At 48.7% G+C, this 19,834-nt stretch overlaps 1 protein-coding gene across 1 annotated transcript in view; it reads right to left on the bottom strand.

Moving 5' to 3' along the window:
- INPP4A (inositol polyphosphate-4-phosphatase type I A) overlaps nucleotides 1-19,834 on the bottom strand; it is a 132,242-nt gene that overhangs the window by 47,485 nt on the left and 64,923 nt on the right. Inside the window, exons 2-4 of the mRNA XM_080812611.1 lie at nucleotides 6,308-6,378; nucleotides 5,181-5,389; nucleotides 4,556-4,600 (exon numbers count right to left, since the gene is read on the bottom strand). Of these exons, the coding sequence (XP_080668737.1) occupies nucleotides 4,556-4,600; nucleotides 5,181-5,286 (151 nt within the window). The 5' untranslated portion in view covers nucleotides 5,287-5,389; nucleotides 6,308-6,378. The remainder of the gene's footprint in view (nucleotides 1-4,555; nucleotides 4,601-5,180; nucleotides 5,390-6,307; nucleotides 6,379-19,834) is intronic.

Here is a 19,834-nt window from a genome sequence, read left to right as displayed (position 1 = left end):
CCCCTTTCAATTTCCCTCAACTCCCTTCTCCTCTCCATCTACCCTTGTCCTCTATATTATTTGTTATGCTCCACCAATAAGTGAAACCATATGATACTTGACTTTCTCTGTTTGACTTATTTCACTCAGCATAATCTCTTCCAGTCCTGTCCATGTTGCTACAAAAGTTGGGTATTCGTCCTTTCTGATGGAGGCATAATACTCCATAGTGTATATGGACCACATCTTCCTTATCCATTCATCCGTTGAAGGGCATCTTGGTTCTTTCCACAGTTTGGCGACCGTGGCCATTGCTGCTATAAACATTGGGGTACAGATGGCCCTTCTTTTCACTACATCTGTATCTTTGGGGTAAATACCCAGCAGTGCAATTGCAGGGTCATAGGGCATGACATTTTTATAGATAATCCCATCACCTCCACAGGCAAAAAAATAATTATTAAAAATTCTGTATAGCTCTGTGTGGGTGTAAAAATTATTTCTGGAAGGATCTATACCAAGAGGCCAACTGTGATTCTCTCTCTCCCTCTCTCTGATAGGGTATTCTTTTCCTCTAACATTTTCTCTATTACAAGGCTTTTAAATGAGTACTTGTTAATTTTAAACTAAAGATAAAATATCTGACTATTCAATCATGGGCTCCTCCTCCTTTTTTTTTTTTTCTTTTCATTGTGGTAAAAAAATCACTTAAAATAAAACTCACCCTCACCTTTCCAAGCTACCTTCTTCATTCAAATGGCTATTGAACTGTCCTTGATTTGCCAGAATCAGAAATATCCTGATTTCTGTCATGGGGTGAAGATTTTTACCTATGTTACATCAACTCTCATCCTTCCTCTATACTCAATCAGTTTAGCGTGAGTTTTTTTGTTAAATCCGTGTTCTGCATTAGTAAAGCTAAGTGAGTATTATTATGAGCTAGGTGGGATTCCCTTTACTTTTCTCCTATGCTGGCCCCTGTTTCTGGGGTCCCATCTTTCTTTTCGTCAACTTACTCCCTCTTTTGGGTAGAGCATATCCTCCACTGACTCCCAGAGAAAGGATGTGGTAGAAGTACATTTGAGAGTTTGCAAGGCTGAAATGTTTCTTTCTCCCCTCACATCTGACTGTCTGGTTGAGTAGAGAATCCCAGATTAGAAATATTTCCCACTCACATTAAAGGTGCTCCTCCCCGTCCTCAAGTTCCCAGTGTCACTGAGAATCTCCTCCGCACTGGTATGACCCCCATCCTTGGATATGACCTGTTTTGTTTCTTTCCTCCTCTCTGGAAGTTTTAGGATACTCATTTTATTCCCAGTGCTCTGAAATTTCACCAGGATGTGCCTTGTTATGGGGCTTTTCAATCAGGATGTTGGGCCTTGGCAGGCATTTTTCACCTAGAAACACACTCCTCAGTTCTGACAGACTTCTTATTTCTTGTTAATTCCTTCCCTTCCACCCTTTTCTGTTTCCTCCTGCAAAGGTTGGGCCTCTGAATTTGCTAATTTTCCAATTCAAATTTTTCTCCCATTTTCTATTTTGCTTTAAAATTTTTACTTTTGGGAATAATTCTCTGAGTATCTCCCAACGTTTACTGACTTCTTATTTTTTTGAAGTCATATTTTAAGTTTCTAATATTGCCCCTGTTCTTCAATTTTTTTTTTAGTGCCCTGTTCTTATGTTATGGGTATGCCAACTTCTCTTAAAATTTTTTGACATTTTCTTCTGCTTTCTTCAATGTCTGTGTTTCTTCCGAGTTCTGTTTTCCCCTGCTTCTTCCTTCCTGTGTGGGCCTTTCACAAAGGACTTTAATCTGCAACCATTCTTAGATTTTATTTTAAATCGACTTTGAGGTATTTATATATAAAATGTGCCCATTTTCAGTAGAGAGCTTGGTGAGTTTTTACAAGCGTTTACTCCATGTAACCACCACAGTCAAGGCCCAAAGGGTCCCCTGTGCTCTTTCCAGTCAGTCCTCGCCAGCACTCCTGGACAAACACTGACGGGTCTTCTGTCCCTGTGGATTAGTCTTCCTGAGCTCCACATAAACAGACTCATAAATATACATTTGAATATGGCTTTCACTCTGCACAATGCTTCTGAGGTTCATTCCCATATGTATCAGTACCTCACTCCTTTTCCTTGCTGAGAAGTACTCCATTGTACGCACGTACTGTTCTCCTGCTGATGGATGTGTGGGTTTTTCCAGTCTTGGATGTTACAAATCAAGCTGTAATCGGTATGCATATACCAATCTTTACATGCACAAAAGAATACCCATTCATTTTTAAGGATGAGGTATCAGAAGGCTGAGTGTAAGGGTGGGCCGGAAGGACTCCACAACGGTGCCTGGGTGGCTGGCTGGCCTACTTTTGGCTGGGGTCCAGAAAGCTGGCATCTGACTCTTGGCGGGGAGTGGGAGTGGGTGGCTTACTTTCTCCAGAGTGAAGCCTCCTGCCTGGAAGAAAAAGCCTGGCGTAATCAGGATAAGAGGAAGAAGGCTGGGGAGGGCAAGGTGGGGTTCTGTTATTCAGTAGACTTTCGGTCCTTCACCACGCTCTCGCGCATGCTCATGGGCCTCAACCCAGAGCCTCTCTGCCTCCCAAGTTTCTTTTTTTTTTTTTTAATTTTATTTATTTATTTGACAGATAGAGATCACAAGTAGGCAGAGAGGCAGGCAAAGAGAGAGGGGGAAGCAGGCTCCCCGCTGAGCAGACAGCCCGATGCAGGGCTCGATACCAGGACTCTGGGATCATGACCGGAGCCGAAGGCAGAGGCTCAACCCACTGAGCCACCCAGGCACCCCTGCCTCCCAAGTTTCTTACAAGAATAACCACCAGTCCCTGCAGGACTTAGAGAGTGTGGTGGGAACCTGAACCCCAAACTCTTCCTTTCACAAACTTTCCAATAAGCCTCTGCTTTAGTCTTTGAGCTCCCCAGTATCTTTGGGACAAATCCACCACCCTCACAGACAAGCAGGTATGACCACACTCCTCTCCATTTGCTCCCTCCTACTCGTGGATTACATTTTGGGGGTTCCAAAAATGTCTCACTGCACAAAGTGTGTGTTTCTGCTTCTTATTCTTCCTGGTGCCTGAGATGGTTTAAGACAAGGGGGTGGAAATCAGGTCACTCCTCTCTTGTGAAACTGGAAGTCCTTGGGTTAGTATTACAATTTGTGAAGAGCAAGGAAGCCCTCGATTGGGAGTGGGCAGCTGGGGGAATCCCAGCAGGGTTATAGGCTGCTTCCCCCAAATCCTGTTCCCAGTTCACAATGCAGGACTCCCTCCCACTGCAGAACTAGCCAGCAAGTGAGGATTAGGAAACCCTCTGAACTTGTTTAGGGGTATTCAGTCTGAAATGGGGATGTTTCCAAAGTTTAATCTTAACTTGATAATAATAATGCCCTTACATGTTTAAGGATTTGGTCATTAGTCAAAGTTGTTCGTCTGATTTCGCTTTAACCACCATGATCTTCTTTGTCTCTCAAATGGTAACACCCCCTCTAGCACACCAGGAAACTGGCCCAGCAAGGCCAAGTAGCAGGCTCAATGCCGTGTGGTTAGTCTGTGGCACAGTATGGACTAGAATCCCAGTCACCTGACTCCTGAGGAGGAGCTTCTTTTACATCATACCACCTCCTGGACACCACTGCCAATCCACGGGCCAATGCTGACCACCGCCCAGGGGACAAGGGCAGGGGAGAGCAATGCAGGAGAGTGTCACGCTCTGGAGGAGAACCATCTGTGGCTGACCCCACCATGCCAGACCTTCTGGGTAAGCCACAGTAATGCCATGCTTCCCTGACCCCAGAGCCAGCACATGCTACTACAGTTCTTTAGGACAACTTCAGGGCATTCAGGCCAATATTTAGGACATTCTGAGACTGTCCAAGAGCGAAAGCACTAGGTGTCATTGCCTCCATTCCCAAAGTAGGGAACAAGGGCTAGACAGCGAAGCCCAAATGCACAGGGCCTTATGGCTAGGGCTGATGAGACTGGTCCTGAGTCAGTTTTCCCACCCCTCCAGCCTTCCCCTTGGAGGAGGGAGACTGTCCTTCAGCTCTCCGGTGCTTACCGCCTGCCCCTCCCCCACCACTACCAGCCTGGAGGTAACATAAGCTGAGAAGACCCAAGGCCTATGGGCTCCAGGTTCCCTCCCACAAACAGGACATGCACACCTGCCACGTGACTTCATCTCAGAAGCAGTTTGGCAGCAGCAAGTTCTTGGATACAAATTCACACCAGGGTCTGGTTTTTCTTTTTTTTTTTAATCCTTTTATATAGGCCTCTTTTAAAATTAACATATAACGTATTATTTGCCCCAGGGGTACAGGTCTGTGAATCACTAGGCTTACACAATTCACAGCACTCACCAAAGCACATACCTTCCCCAGTGTCCATAACCCAGCCACCCTTCCCCACCCCCCGCCAGCAACCCTCGGTTTGTTTCCTGAGATTAAGAGTCTCTTATGGTTTGTCTCCCTCCCCGGTTTCATCTTGTTTCATTTCGGTTTTTGTTTTTAAGCAACATACATTTTAAAACAAATGAACAAAAAATTCGAAAAGATACCTACCTAAGCTGAATTCTAAAATGGGCTCATCTGGATCTTGTATATTTCCTGAATAAAAAAGAAATGACAGGGGGAAAAAAATCACCCTTAATAAACTTTTCCTTGCATTTAGGTCTTATTCAGAAGACCCAACATCCTACTTTTTCCCCCCTCAGAAACTATTACATGAGATTTCTTCATTTCCTAAACATTTTGCTTTTGAGATTCCTGTCTCAGACTCCAAGACCAAACCCCCCTCCCTTCCTCAACTCTGCACATCCCCAACAAGGAGGGCTTTGATCATGGCCTGGGCACTTGCCAGATGGGCGCTGTGGACATTCCCATATCACCTACTGGCAAATGAGCCCTGGGGGTACCTACCCAAGATGGAAAACTGCCAGCAGTCAGACTGCAATGGAAGCAGTTCCCAAGAAGAGGGCTGACCTCCCTTCCCTCTCCATTCCCTGATTCAACCAGAAGAATGCCATAGCAGGGTGCCCTCCAGCCTGGGGCCATTCCTGGGGGCTCATTCTGGCTGTCCACAGGGGACTCCAGGAGGCAGGCGTGGCCCTCCCAGCACTGGTACAGCATGGGACCTATGTGTAGTGACCTTGCCCCAGGAAGCCGGAGCAGGGCCCATGAGGCTCACCAGCCAGAGAGAGGCCCAACATGTCGGCTGCCACGTCAATGGTGGAAGCCCGCTGCATCGCACGGGCCCTGGCGCCATGGCGAGGGCTGTGCTCTCTTGCTGTCATGATGTCATTGGTGATGACGTGCTTGCTGTTCCTGGGTCAGACCACGCCTGATTCCCCGGGAAGTGCTGTCAACAACCCCTAGTCCCCTAAGGTGGCAGTAGTCCTGAAAAGAGGCACAAACACTGGTAAGAAACACAGGGTTGGTGACTGAGAGACCGTGCTCTCGTGGACAAAGTATGTGCCTAACACGGGCAAGTGAGGAGCCAGGGCCGGAGAGCCCGGCGACCTAGGCCCCTTTTAGTAACCTCTTCCTCTATGCTCTCCAGCACTCACACATGCCACCCACACATATACACATGGGATCATGTAAGGAAATCACATTCTCTTCAACAAAGACGTGCCACATTAAATAATGGTTTAGATATAATGATAAAAGATGGCTCTTGAGATTTTCTTCATTTTATGATGCTCTTCTGTAGACAAGTCTTATAGTATCTGTAAAATTAAATCAATTCACCTCTGTCAGAAAGATATGAGATGCATGAAGAGATCTGCCAGCCACTGGCTATGATGGCATGGTAGAACACTGGAGAGACAGAGGCACATGTGTCCAGCCTGCTCTCTTTCCTCCCAGAGCTACAGAAACCTCACATGTGTATTGGGCATGGGCCTGCTTTCCTGGAACACATGTGTGTGTGATCTATGCCTGACTAAGGTGGATGGTGCCGTGTGCTATGGTTACAGAAGTCTCTGGCAAGGTGCCACCAAGCACTGAATCAGACAGAGGCCCTGGCATAGCACAGAACACACCTTGGGCTCTAAGAAGTGGGTTAAGCAGCAAAAAGTAACTTTCACGTGTTTCTAGCCCTCTATGTGACAATTCCTGCTGCCTTTAAAAGGAACCGACCTTTAGGAGTGAAGATAATTAGACTGAACAATAAGGCTGGTTTCAAACACTCCTTTCAAAGTGTGGATACTTCCATGTATCCACACACTCTTGTCTTCTCAAAGTGTACCAACACCTGTGCCCCCAAAAGGCCTGTGTTCCCACTCTTGAGTTAATATTTACCCAGCAACTTACTGGACATGTTTGTTCTTGGACCAGTTGAGACACGTGGCATTTCTTCATAGAAGCACGTCCAAATCTATCATCTAAAAATAGAAAATTATAAACTTAACAAGCTGGTCAAACATGAAGTTCTGGAGAATGTGTATTACAATGCTTATGTTATAACTTTAATGTCTAGAGCTATGGGGAAGCCAAGAGCTACTCTAAGTTCCTTTGTGCTCCATACAACAATATAACCTTTTGGCTCAAAAGCAAAGGTTTTGCTGAAGCCCAAAAGAATGAGAAACAGAGTGCACATTCCCATTTCCCTTTCCCCAACCAGGGATGATCCAGGGGAACAGGGACCAGCCCCAAAGCAGCCACTGTGTGGCTAGGATGTGGCTGAGGGAAAATGAGAAGTTAAGAATCTGAGTCCCAGGCATCCTTGCTCACAAACGTCAGGCTCTGGAAGAAGCTGCTGGGCCCCTCTGAGGCTCTGCCCTCTGGTGTCAAAGATGAGGCTAGTTGTACACCCATCTCACAGGGCTGCAATGACAACCAAATGTACAAAAATGGAAGAGGGCTTGCCCTGCTGTGGCTGTCTGGCTTGTGGGTGCCTTCCTGCGGAGAAGAATACCCAGGTTCCGACTCAGTCCCAGGGTATGTCAGAGCAGACCACAGGACCCAGCGTGTGAGCTAGCTGAAACTGCTGGAGTCTGGGGTATAGATGACAGGCAGAGAGTGTGCTCGGCCCAAAGGCAAACTCAGCTTCTCTTACAGGCTGAGCTCCTACCCCTCCCACTGGAGCACCTGGGGACTTTTAGCCTGGGCACCTCAGTAGAGAGGGCAGTGGCCCAGCTGAGGAGTACCAGTAAAAGTCTCCAAGGGGAAGATTCACCAGTTTGCTGACATCAAAAGGCACACAGAGTCAAAATATGCAACGAAAATGGCAAAGACAGGGAAAGTACTAATACCTATAATTTATAGTAATGCTTGTCGAATTTACCAAAAAAACTCACTAAAAATGCAAGTGGCAAATGTATGAACTCAAAAAAGAAGAATATACGTGGTAAACATTTTGGAAAAGTAACTAAACTCATTCATAATAATTAAAGGAATGCTGGGACACCTGGGTGGCTCAGTTGGTTAAGCAGCTGCCTTCGGCTCAGGTCATGATCCCAGCGTCCTGGGATCGAGTCCCACGTCGGGGTCCTTGCTCGGCGGGGAGCCTGCTTCTCCCTCTGCCTCTGCCTACCACTCTGTCTGCCTGTGCTTGCTCGCTCTCTCTCTCTAACAAATAAATAAATTAAAAAAAATAAAATTAAAAAAAAATAAAATAAAGGAATGCTAAATACTCCTATATTCACCTAAAGTAGTCTTCCAAGAGAGGTTTGCTTGTGATCCTCATGAGGATAAGCTTTACTAGCAGACCTAGGGGAAACTTCATGGGGTTCTCCTGTATTGCTGATAAATTGGAACATACATCTCAGAAATTTATTTATGAAATTATTCATCACATTATTTATAGAAATTTATGAACAAAAGCAAAATCCTTGCCAACAGGCCGAAGATGCTTATTGTAGCATTACTTATAATGACAAACCCTGGAATGAATCTAATGTCCGGCTACCTGTCAGTGTATTCTGGAACATCTATAAGGTACACTATTACATGGCTGTTTAAATGATCATGATAAAGTTAATAAACACACGACAGCTTCTTCAGCCTCATTAGGGATCAGGAAACCACTAATCACAACCACAAGGTAACCTCCGCAGACTCATCGGAATAGCTAAAAATGGGGGGGGTGGGGGGAGAGACAATACCAAGTCTTGGTGAGGATGTGGGATAAACAGAACCCTGAGACACTGCTAGCGGAAAGTAAAATGGCGCAGCCACTCTGGAAAACCGGATCTACCCAAGCTGATGTACACCTCCACCGCAACCCAGTGCACAGCTCAGAATGGAACTGCTAACAGAAATGTATGGTTATGTTCGCAAAGGTACAAAGAACATGTAGAGCATTACGCTCATCAGAGTCAAACACTGGCAACAATCCAGACGTCCATCAACAAGAAACAAAACAACACAGATGGCTTTCAGAAATGACGTCAAGGGAGAAAGCCAGTCCACGAGAGCATATCTAGGCACTTCTATTTGTATAAAGTTCAAGCATGGGCCAAATGAGTCCATGGTGCTCAAAGTCAGGACAGCAGTGTCTTTGAGGGGTGAGTACTGACTGGGGAGGGCATGTGGGCCATGAGGAGGCTTGTGGGCTCTGGTAATGCTCCATCTCCTGTTTTAGGTGCTGGTTTCAAGAATGAATTTACTGTCTAAAAATTTTTTGAGCTATACATGAATGATTTTTTATACTTCAATAAAAAGTTTAATTATTTTAATGACTATAATAAAAACAACAGCATGAAAAATGTTTATGTCAGCTCTACCTCATGTTTTTAATGAAATATTCTGTGTCCTGGTCATAGTCATTTAAAAAGACTGGACACAGACTGGGGCGCCTGGGTGGCTCAGTTGGTTAAATGCTTGACTCCTGAGTTCGGCTCAGGTCATGATCTCAGGGTCATGAGATCGAACCCTATGTGCGGCTCCACACTCAGCAGGGAGTCTGCTTGATATTCTCTCGTTCTCCCTCTCTCTTTCAAATAAATGGATAAATCTTAAAAAAAAAATAAATAAATAAAGAGGCCACAGAAGGAAAGAGCCAGCAGGAGACCACATGGAGGAGAAGGCCATATTTGGGGGTGTGACCACGGGGAACTGGTCCCTTTCTTAGCTTCAGGTCACCCTCTTACAGGACTGACATGATGACCGGAAGCTAAGGTCATCTCACGCTGGCCAGAGGGAGAGGACTGGGCCTGAATTAGCTCGAGGAAGGAGTGCTTCTTCCTTAAACTTCTTGCCAGTGTGTTTCCAGCATTGTTCTGCCTTGCTTGGCTGCCCTGCTCAGCCTATAGTGAGGCTGTGGTCACTCTCCTGCACCTGGGCCAGTGCAGACAGGCCACCTGATAGAAGGCAACTGTACCCCGACTACTTGCCCGTCCAAGAGAGGCTCCTAAACGCCCTCGCTCCTTCACCCCCTCTCTCCTCCCCTTGCAGGGCCCCTGCACCTAGGAGGGTGGAGGGTAGGTATTATAGGCATGGTGGGATCCTGGGGATAGAAATGTTTAAAGGGGAACATTTACAGACTAGCTTTACATTTGATAGAGTTCACAGACCATAAAAGCTTTTGGGTCAAGAGGACCTCAGAAGCCACTTCATGGTTATCTGGGGCATTTAATTACGATCTGCAATTTAAATCATCAAGACCCAGAACGTGGATCTGATCTGTGCCGCTGAACTCAATTTTCCTTATTAGTCTCATTAACTTAAAGTAATTCACCAAGAATTCTTATATTCCCAAGGTCCCTGGTTTTCCTCCTGGCCCCATTTGAAGACCAGAGCTCATTAGGATGAAAAACTGCACTTACATCAAACAGGACGGATTGTGAGAGTTATTCAGGGGGCTGGAATTTATTTTCTTGGGGGAAAGAAAGAAAGAAACAAAGAAGCAATAACTCATAAAACAAACTGCCTCTTCTCCTCACTCTGTGAGAGATGTGTAACCCTTTCTGACAAGAGGACATAGATCATCAACGTGATAGCAAACCCAGTCATGTTCCTTCCATCTGTGTGGGGCCTGGGGGATGATGGTAGAGGAGCATAAGCAAGACAGGGGATGTGGTGGTTCACACAGGTCCATGGGATTTGTGACGGGTGGCAGTGACTATCAGAAGCTTCTCAGGAAGCCGGTCTTAGAACAGGCCTGCCTGCCTCCTCTTCCACAGAACAAGGGCTCCCAGGCCTGGAAGGGGTCTGGAAGCCCCTCAGGCTCAGAAACCTCTTAGGGCTGCTGAGCTGGAGTTAGGGGGGAGGATGAGTCACACAATTTTCCATTTTCATCTGTCTTATACAATGGGGGTTCTTCAGAGAATAATCTTAAAATGGAGTTGCATGGATGATGCCACAGAAGTCCAGATAAGGTGACTTTCTCATGGAGAACTATCAGAATCAACCCAAAGCAAAAAGCCCAAATACAACTGGGGCACTCTCGCTGCCCAGACCACCCTACCACTGTCACTGAGGACAGGAAACGAGCTCCCAGCAAACCTTCCCTGGACCTCTGCTCTCCAGGCAGCACAGGAGCGAAAGTCAGATGGAAGGCTTGAGTGAGTCAGAGCATGAATCAGCAGCCCTTGAGGAGGAGGCTACTACAGGAATCAGAAAGAGGAAGAGTTTTCTCTCAAAAACCCCAGTCCAGGATAGCCACAATCACTGATCCATGAGGCGTCACACTGCTCACTGGCAAATCACTACTAATAATAACCTCAGAGAGACAGCTGCTGCCTTCTCCACGAAGCCCCTCCTGCAGACACTGCCCAGCAGCCAATGGCTGTGCCTCAGTCTCCCTAACACGGCAAGCCAGTCTGTACCTCAAGATAACGCACTTCCTGGTATGACCATGGGATAAGGAGTGGGGCACCTTGTGTCTTACAAATGCCACACTTAAGCTTCTTACTTCTTCCATTTCCTCCTGGGTGCCTCATTCAAGTCTACACGTAGACCAGGGGTCTAGTAAAGACCCACTGAGTTAACAAACTGTCAGCTTCTGTGGCAGACCACCCTCGCTCACCAGAGTCTGGCTTTCTCTTTCATCCCAGGTACACTGACAGGTCACCCTCTCCAGCCCCCTTCTAGTCTGGTGCAGCTGTGTGACAGCATAGAGGGATGCACGCAGGCTGAAATAAAGGTGAGAAAGCTGCTCATGGGACCCTCCAAGTTTCCCTTCCCCCAGATTCCTGGCTGGATATAAGGGACTGAGTGAGTAATTCTGAGGCCTAGGTTAGGGAGTGACTCCAAGGACAGAAACTAGGTCCCTGAGGCTGGGTAGAACAGAGCCCCTGCTCCCCATCCCTTCCCCACAGACAACCTACACTGAGCTAAACTTGAGTAAGAAATCACCTGTGTTGTGTGAGGCCACTGAGATTCGGGAAGTGCCTGTTCTAGCCGCTAACATTAGTTACCTTGACTAAAGTCTGGCACAAGCCAGGCACCCAGGAAATGGTCATGGTGAAAATAAAACTCACAGCCACCAGTTCACACTTACCACATAGTGCTGGGGAAAGAATGATGCTTTGGTCTCTGTAGGAGGTATGCCCAGTTCATGAGAAAAGAGCCAGCAGGTGGCAAGGAGACCCTCACAAGGGACGAGGCAATGAAAAGAACATAGAGAAGTAAAACAAACAAACAAACAAACCCACTTTAGCATACAATCGACCTGGGAAGTGTCCCCTCTCTAATTCCACATCAGGCTCAGGGTACCCTGCTAACTCTCCCACCCTTCCACCCCAGTATCACCCGGCTAGCCCTGGACCTCACCACCCCAGACACGTGCCATGATGGAAGCTGGAGTTAATGTTGAGAAAGCAAGTTCCCTGAGATGGCTCTAGAGCTGCTAATCCAACCAGGAGAGAAGAAGAGACCCAGCTCTCCCACTGGGCACCAAGATCAGCCTCATTCCAACAAGAAGAGCCAGCTGGGAATTAAGGGTACCCAGGGCCCCATCCAGACCTGGTCTACACCAACAAGGGCCTTGGGACCTTTGGGACTTCAGGGCCACGAATTCCTTGATTCCCAGCAAATAAGAGAATGACAAGAGCATGGGTGCAACACCACAACGTGGGCACAAACCTCAGGTGGGCATGGGGTGGGTGGGGTGCAGCTGCCCAAGACAAAAATTGAATGGGCCAGAGCTATGGTGGCTATGATAACAGGCATGGCAAGGCCAGCAGAGAGGAACAGGAGCAGTGTCTCCAGAACAGCCAAGGGCAAGGATGACCAGCAAGCGGGAGTCTCCCCGCTACAGAAAGGCAGCACTGGTGAGCACCCAATACCAAAACAGCTGAGGGCACCCAATACCGAAACAGCTCATATTCTGCTCCCAGGCATGTGACCAGGTCAGGCACCAGTAAAAGAAGATTTAGCAGATAGGCAAGGACCAGAAAAGTCTGGCTTCCGAATATTCAGGAACAGCAGCCAACAGCAGCAGAAAACTCTGGCTTCTATTTGGAATGAATGAATGAATGAATGTGTGCGTCTACATGACATCCCAGAAATGTAAGTGCCGTGAGTCAAGTTCTGGGGCACAGGAGACAGCAGAATGGTTGTGAACAGAGGAGCACATTACTGGGGTGGGAAGACGCACTGGAAGCATTCTTCCTGAAATAACACAAACTCAAGCAGGCTGCTGAGAAAGGCTAAGGAAGAGCGTGCTGAACAGAGTAGAAGGCCGCCCACCAGCGTGGAGCAGGTAGGGATGCCGGGTGGATGAACCACTGTAAGCACTGCAGGGGGACAGGCACTGGCACACAGGGCACGAGGAGTTAAGCCAAGCTGGAACCTAGCAGTAAGGGTTCCTTGATCTCCATGTGCTCATTCTGGGGACTTCATCCTCTGGATGCTCCACCCCTCGGTACCCCCCCACCCTAAAATACATGAGGATAGTGGAAGCAAACAGATCTTCCATCTTTTTCTCTTTCAAACAAGCCAACTGCCTAGAAAAGATATTAATCTTTTAAACAAAGTCCAATATGCCTCCTGACCATAAAAAGCAAGGAATGCTGTCTGCCTCCAAGGCTCAGGTATTAAATGGGCAGGAAAGGCCAGATGCCCCAGGAATGAAAACAAGGGTAGTGGACAGGGAGGCCTTCGTCTCTTCCCTCCTGTGCTCTGACCCCAAATCCAGCAGGGCCCGGACACCTCGGTCCACAGAGGGCTCTCAACGCCTGCCTTTGTGTGACCTAGACCCCTTGGATTAACCTTGCAGAGGCCCAGAGCTGGGGCTGAGAGGCCACGCACTTGCTCTGTTAGTGTTGTTCTTCTCCGGGGGCCTGGGCAAGAGCCACTGAGCTTCCCTGACCCTCAGTTTCCCAATGTGGAAAACAGGAGTAACAACACCCAGCTTACTGGGATATGCTGAGGAGCGTACACAGATGTGGATAGATGTGTAAAACGCCCACACAGAGCCCGGCACAGAGATGCGCGTCAGACACGCGAGCCTCTCCCCTGAGCTCTGCCTCACCTCCCCCGCATCTAGTGCCGTGCTGCACTTTTACAGCGACACTGTGAGCCCGGAAGGCCTCTCTTTCCCTCCAGCTGAGTCTACTGACCCTTTTACCCCTGAACTCTCCAAACGGAACTCTTCACTCGGGCCCACAGCACTTCACTGGTGCTTCAGTATACAGTCACTGTGTTTTCTAGACCAAACACTCTGAGGCCTAAAGGTTGCTGCTGGGAAGGGACAGGCGACCAGAGCCCCATTCCTGGAGGCAGTGTGGCTGGTATCAGACCTGGTCAGCTGTTGGGAGCCTTGTCACCTTCACAGAGCACCTTCTCTGGGCCTCACGTTCCTTGTCTATAAAATGAGGAGATGGTGGATGTAAGGGCTCCAGGGTCCGACCCCACCCCAGCTTCCCAGAAAAGAGGAGTGGCTACTCTGTGCTTCGGGGCTGGACCTCCATTAGGATCCTGTCCTGAGGGGCAGCCCCCACCACAGTACTCCTTCTGTGGAGGCCTGCTTCCTGCTTCCCCCTGTGAGCCAGGGACTCAGCCCTCTCCTACTTCTCATACCCTGCACCGCACAAGGCCTCGGACCCAGGAGAGAGGTTCACTGTGCAGAAGCCTCCACCCCATCGAAGAATACCACCCAACTAAGGAATGTGCTGCAAAACCTATCCAGGGCGGCTGGCGGTGAAATGCAGAACACGAATGCCTCAGAAAGTCAGGCCACAGAAGACCCGTGCGTGGCTGGTGGCTGGTGTGTCTTTTCACCTGCAGGCACAACCCACCACACCTTGCCCCCTACCACCGCCGGCTTCTCCCTCCCACAGGGCCCTGCGTCCTGCCACCTTTTATCTCCAGCTTCCCACACCCCCAAGCCTGGTTCTCTGCTGGTGACACAGAACAGGCAGCAGTGGTAATGGGCTCACCCAAGTTAATGAACTAGCCTGCTTCCTCCATTTAATGGCTATGGTAGCCGACAGAATACAGTGCCTTAACCCAGATTCAAAAGCACATCTCCAACTCCGACAGGAGGAGTCCATCAGCTTGGGTGGCTGCACGAATACTCCCCCTCAACAATGGCAGCAGGGGTGAGTGCCCAGGAGCAGGGCAAGCCCAGACTATTCCAGCTCCCCCCAACCCCCAGTTTTTCCATCTCAGTCAGTGGTACCTCCATTTTTCCACTTGCTCAGCTGAGACACACAATCAGCGCCGGCTCCCGAACTACTCTGTCTCTCATACCCCACAGCCAACACACTGGTGATCCTTGGGCTCTACCTTCCCCCACAGAGCCAGACTCTAGCCTGCCTCAGCACCCCTGCCCCATGGCCCTGGCTTCTGACAGCCCCTCTGCGGCACCTGCTCTGTCTCTACATAGCACTGGCGAGGCCATGAAGCCTTCTGCCGGTGTCTTCATCTGGCTCCCACCTGGCTTCCTTGCTGTTCAGACCTCCCTGGCCAGCCACCCTCCCAGAGGCTGCTCTTCCTTGGAAGGTATTGGAGGGCACTTTCCTCACCCCCGGTATGTCCTTCCTAAAAACCAGCCCCTCCAGGAGGTCTCTGGGACATTCCAGTTTAAGATGGACTTGTGGCTCACGTATAAGCCACGATCTTTGGGGGATTTTCTGTAGGAACTAGCCTGAAAATAAGTCACCCTGAAAACACCCTGGTGCTGGTGCTGAGCAACACAGGTGCAAACCCTGGGTCTGGGGGCTCACATCCAGGAGATGAGAAAGACATGTTAACAATAAGCCAGTGCTCCGTAGGGGAAGTGTGGGCAGCAGCTGCAGAAAGGGAGGGGACCCTGTGGTGACCTCAGCTGTTCTGAGCCCTCCCACACCCCACACTTCTTAAGCCACTTTCCTTGACACTACTTTTTGTCCTTCTATACCTCATGATGTTTCTTTTCTAAAAATAGACAATCTCTTCAACAACAGAGGGTTTCTCATGGACCAGGCCTTAGAGATACAAACATCTACAAAATGAACAAGGGGTCTTGGTCAGGAAATGTATGACCAGAACTACAACAAAACCCTGAATGGGGGACAATCTGAGGGCCACACTGGTGCTGGTGGAACATCTTCCCCAACCCTCCCTTCTGTGAAGGGATGTCCTGCTGTTCCCCTCCTCCCTTCTCTACTAACACGGGTGCCCCAGGTGCTAGAACCAGGGACTCGGGAGGCTCTTTCTTGGTGAGAATCGACCCAGTGTTGATTCAGTCCTCTGACTCCCATGTGCCTGGCTTCGTCTGTCATTGGATTGCCACAGAAGTTTCCCAGAGTAGCACAAGCAAAGATAATGGAAGCACTGCACTGACCGCTGTAGTCTCTTGTAAGAGCTGCCTGTTTATTACTGGAGACAATGCCCGCCACTGTCAATGCATTCTTCTCTCTCCTAGAAATGTCCGGGCCTTTGACAATTCTCATGTCTTGCTCCATTGTCAACTGGGCACTCGAAGCCCTCACATAATTAACTGAAAATTCACTAGTATGTCAGCCAGGAAGGCCTCTCAGGAGTGCCAGAGAAATTTCCAAATAGGTGTGTAAAAGGACTATATCCAGTATCTATTAACTTCCACTGTCAACGAAGACATGCAATTCTCAGAGGACCAATGGCCAAAGAAATGAGGACAAAAGCTTCCCTGTGACCTGTGGGTCAGCTTCTCTCTGACTGGAGGTCTGTAACAGACCTATCAGCCAATGAAGGAAGGTATCGTCTCAGACCCAGATGCCCCCCCTCGCCCAGGGCACTTACTCAAAGCTCGGTTCCAGGAGATGCAGCCAGAACAGAACTCTCTGGATCCTCTAGGGGTGGGTAGCGGCCTTGAGCCCTAACATTCGGCTGGGTGTGTCCCATTCACTGCTTGCAATCGTTTTTTCTCTTCCCCTTTCTTTTTCCACTCAAACCCAAGGCTGTAAGGTCTGGCCTCGTGCCTGCTTCTACCTCTCCACCCACAAGAGCGGGCCACCTAGAAGCGGTGCCCTGGCTTTCTTCAGCCACCGGGACAGAAGGCACCACACTCCACTTCTCTCTTCCCTCCGCTTTGGGAGGGGTCTGTCCTTTTAGCCAAAGGAGTGCTGGGAGAGGCGTGGCCCAGCAGCTCACCATTTTTCAGCAAGACGGAGTACAGAAGGTAAGCCCTCCCAGGCAGTGGCTTATGCCCATCTACAGCAACTCCCTCCACCTTGCCCTGACAGTATGCCCATTCAGCACGGTCCCTCAGTCCCTGGGGATTCAGTGAAGAATCCATCATGGTGAGGGCAGGTTCTGGGTACTCCTGCTATTGTGCCTAAAACACCATACTTGCCAGGCAGGACACTTGGGCCAGAGCCCAAAGAACCCAATTCAGATGAGTTTCAGCAGAAAGGTACATTTTTCATAAAGGTTTGGGGCTGACTTATAGAACTTGAACAGGAATGTGGCTGAGTGGGCCCAAGGATCCCAATGTCAGCAACATAGACAATTCTTCTGGGCTCTCCTCTGTTGACCCCTCTCATTCTCCCCTTCTCTGAAAATGAACCTGTGCTTATGGTGATGTCAAGGCAGCCAAGAGCCTCCAACTCTATCTACTCTCCAGGTCTAGCCACTGAAGAGGCTGAATGCCTGGACTCTCCCGGTCTCCAGACCAGTTCCTTCTGGAGAAGGAGATCCAAGGGTGTAGCTTGGGCCAACTGCCCACAGGCCAGAGGGCTGGGGTCACACTGCCCCATGAGAGCTCCCATGAGACCCATAAATTTGGTGGGAGAACCCCTACAAAGTGAGGGAGGGCAGAGGCTGGAGAGAATCCTCACAACTCACAACTTTAAGGATCCAAACAGAGAGACTCTGTAACCAGTGTTCATCAAACTTAAAGAAGTCAAAGAACTCCTACTGTTAAGTGTTTTTCATATTGTTTACAATAGAAAACATAAACATAAAATTAGGTATAAACCCTTTCCTCCTGGAGCTCAACTACTGTAAAACTAAATGAATTCTATAAATTAACTACAAGACCTGTATATAAATGAACTCATGTTTCTAATAATGTAACATGGCAGGTGGGCCATGACACAGAAGCCGTCACACAAATATAACCATGACGGACTCCAGAAGGCCTCTCCTGCTACCCCTCCTCTCTGCTCCTGCCTGGCCTGAGCCAGAAATGCCCAAAAGGGCCACTAAGTCCTCCCAGCAGCCATATGGCCAGCAGCCACCGTTCCCTAAAAATGTGAGTTGTGGAGCAGGGGAGGGGAGGGGAGATGGGTGACAGCTCCCTAGACTGGGAATAAGGAGTCTCGGGGTCCCGGATAGCAGGACATGTTGCTTTGCTCTTTCACATGATATCAAGAGAGTTACAGGATGAAAGTGCAAGACATGGCTTCATGGCTCGCTGTAGAAAAATGCAAGACTGAGGGCGCCGGTCACCTTCATCAAGTCTCTGCAGCGGAGGGCTCCCCTCATGGGCCACGGAAGGTGGCAAAGGAGACGGTGGCTGCGACACTTCCCTATGTGAAGAGCACTGTCTGTCTTCCCTTCCTTCAGTCTGTTCACAGCCTGACACTCCTCCGGGGACCTGATCAGTGTCTGCTGCCCCCTGGAGTTTCTCCCCGTGTTTCCAGCTAGCAGGAGAAGGTCAGGAAAGGAGACGGAGAACTGCCCAGCGCGAGATGCCATCTGGCTGCTCACCTGCCTCCTCCAGCGTCCGGGGACAGAAATACCTTGTCCAGAGATTCCTCAGGTAGAAAATGTCATGGGCGGATGTGTGAGCACGAGCGGCAACTTGGCTGGCAGATGCTTCCCTCCTGTGGCCCCTGGCTCCCGCCATCCTCCTCACGCCTCCCTTGCCAAGGGAGCTGCTGGACTGACAGGAGCCAGGCCCCCTAGGGGAGCCCAGCTTCTTCAAGGTCAGGAGCCCCAAAGCGAAGTCAGACCCAGAGTCAACCCTCAGCCGTCCTGTACTCTTCCCGACAAGGCACAGCAGCCTGTGGGACACAGTAAGGCCAACTACAACCAGACCCAGGTAAAAGGCATGCTCTTTTCCCTTGGCCAGTTCCTCATTTTTAAGCACTTTCACATGTATTATTTTCATTTCACAGTGTTTATTAGGATATCACTCTCTTCCCTCCACCCCTTTTTCGGGACCCCCTGGAAGAAAACATTCCGGATCCAAGATACACAGACCAATCTTTCCCTTTCTGTCTCCACCCACAGTCTTTATAAGGCCCCTCCCGTCAGTCTCTGACCAGACCTCCAGCCTCCATGTTAAGCAACACCATGAATTGGAGGGGAAATGGACCTTCCTAGAGAAGGCATGAGAGAGAACTTTAAGATGGGGTGACTTCTTGTTTTCCATCACTCATGTTTGATTTCCTTTTCATATGCAGAGATTAAATACCTTGAAAAAAATGACCAATATTTAATTAAAATATTTCAAGATAAATTTTAAAAGCCACAAAGCTGGGACGAGGGGCAAAATAAAATTAAAATTAAAACACACAAAACTTTATGAATGGGGCAAAAAGTCAAAATGTGGCCAACAACACTACCTATTAGAGTAAAAAAAATATACATATGCAATGTCCAGTATTTCTGATGGTGGAGACAGGACTTGTATAAATACCATGGTACGTTTCATTAGAAGAGTAGAGTGGGAACCCCTGACCCAGCAAGTCATGACTCAAGACCTAGTTTCTCTGGTGACACGTTAACCTGATTAGCAGGGGTTCCTCTGCCCGTTTTGTACAACTACTGCAGTTTTCTGTCATTTCTGTCTCTTCACTGTTCCCAACAGGTTTTCTTTATTCATGGTAGAATGTCCTGTTTTAGTACGTAAAGAACGTGTCAAGGGGCTTTGGGAAATAGTTAACACCCTGTCCCCGGCTCACATTGCTGACACACACTCCACAATTCAAGAATAAAACATGCATCCTCCCTCTCCTTACAAAAACTCCCACGTCCTCTTTCAGGTTTGTCAACGGAAGCAGTGCAGGGAAAGTCAATCAGCTCACCACTCAGACGGTGGCTGGACACATAAAAATGGCAGGCCCCATGTGGGGAAACATAGGCCCTGACCAAGGTGAGCCTACCTGGGAGATCCTACAGTTCCAAAGACCAGCTGGTAGTGGTTGTTTTTTGTTTTTTTCTTTAAAGATTTATTTGAGAGAGACCAAAAAGACCAAAAGAAAGAGAGAAAGAGAGAGAGAATACATAAGCAGGGGAAGGGGAGAGGAAGAGAGAATCTCAAGAAGAGTCCCTACTGAGTGCAAAGCCTGACACCAGTTCGATCTCAAGACCCTGAGATCATGCCCTGAGCCAAAATGAAGAGTCAAGACACTCAACCGACTGAGCCACCCAGGCACCCCTCTGCTGGTACTTTTCGTTAACTTAATAGCAAAATGCACTCTTGGAGGGGAAGTGGGGCACCCACACCAGCTCACAGAGAGGTCAGTGAGATCCAGGCCTGAT

This window comes from Martes martes, assembly GCF_963455335.1.
Source record: "Martes martes genome assembly, chromosome: 9".
Classification (NCBI taxonomy): Eukaryota; Metazoa; Chordata; class Mammalia; order Carnivora; family Mustelidae; genus Martes; species Martes martes.
Note: the sequence above shows the minus strand (reverse complement) of the source record. Positions and strands in the feature narration are given on the sequence as shown.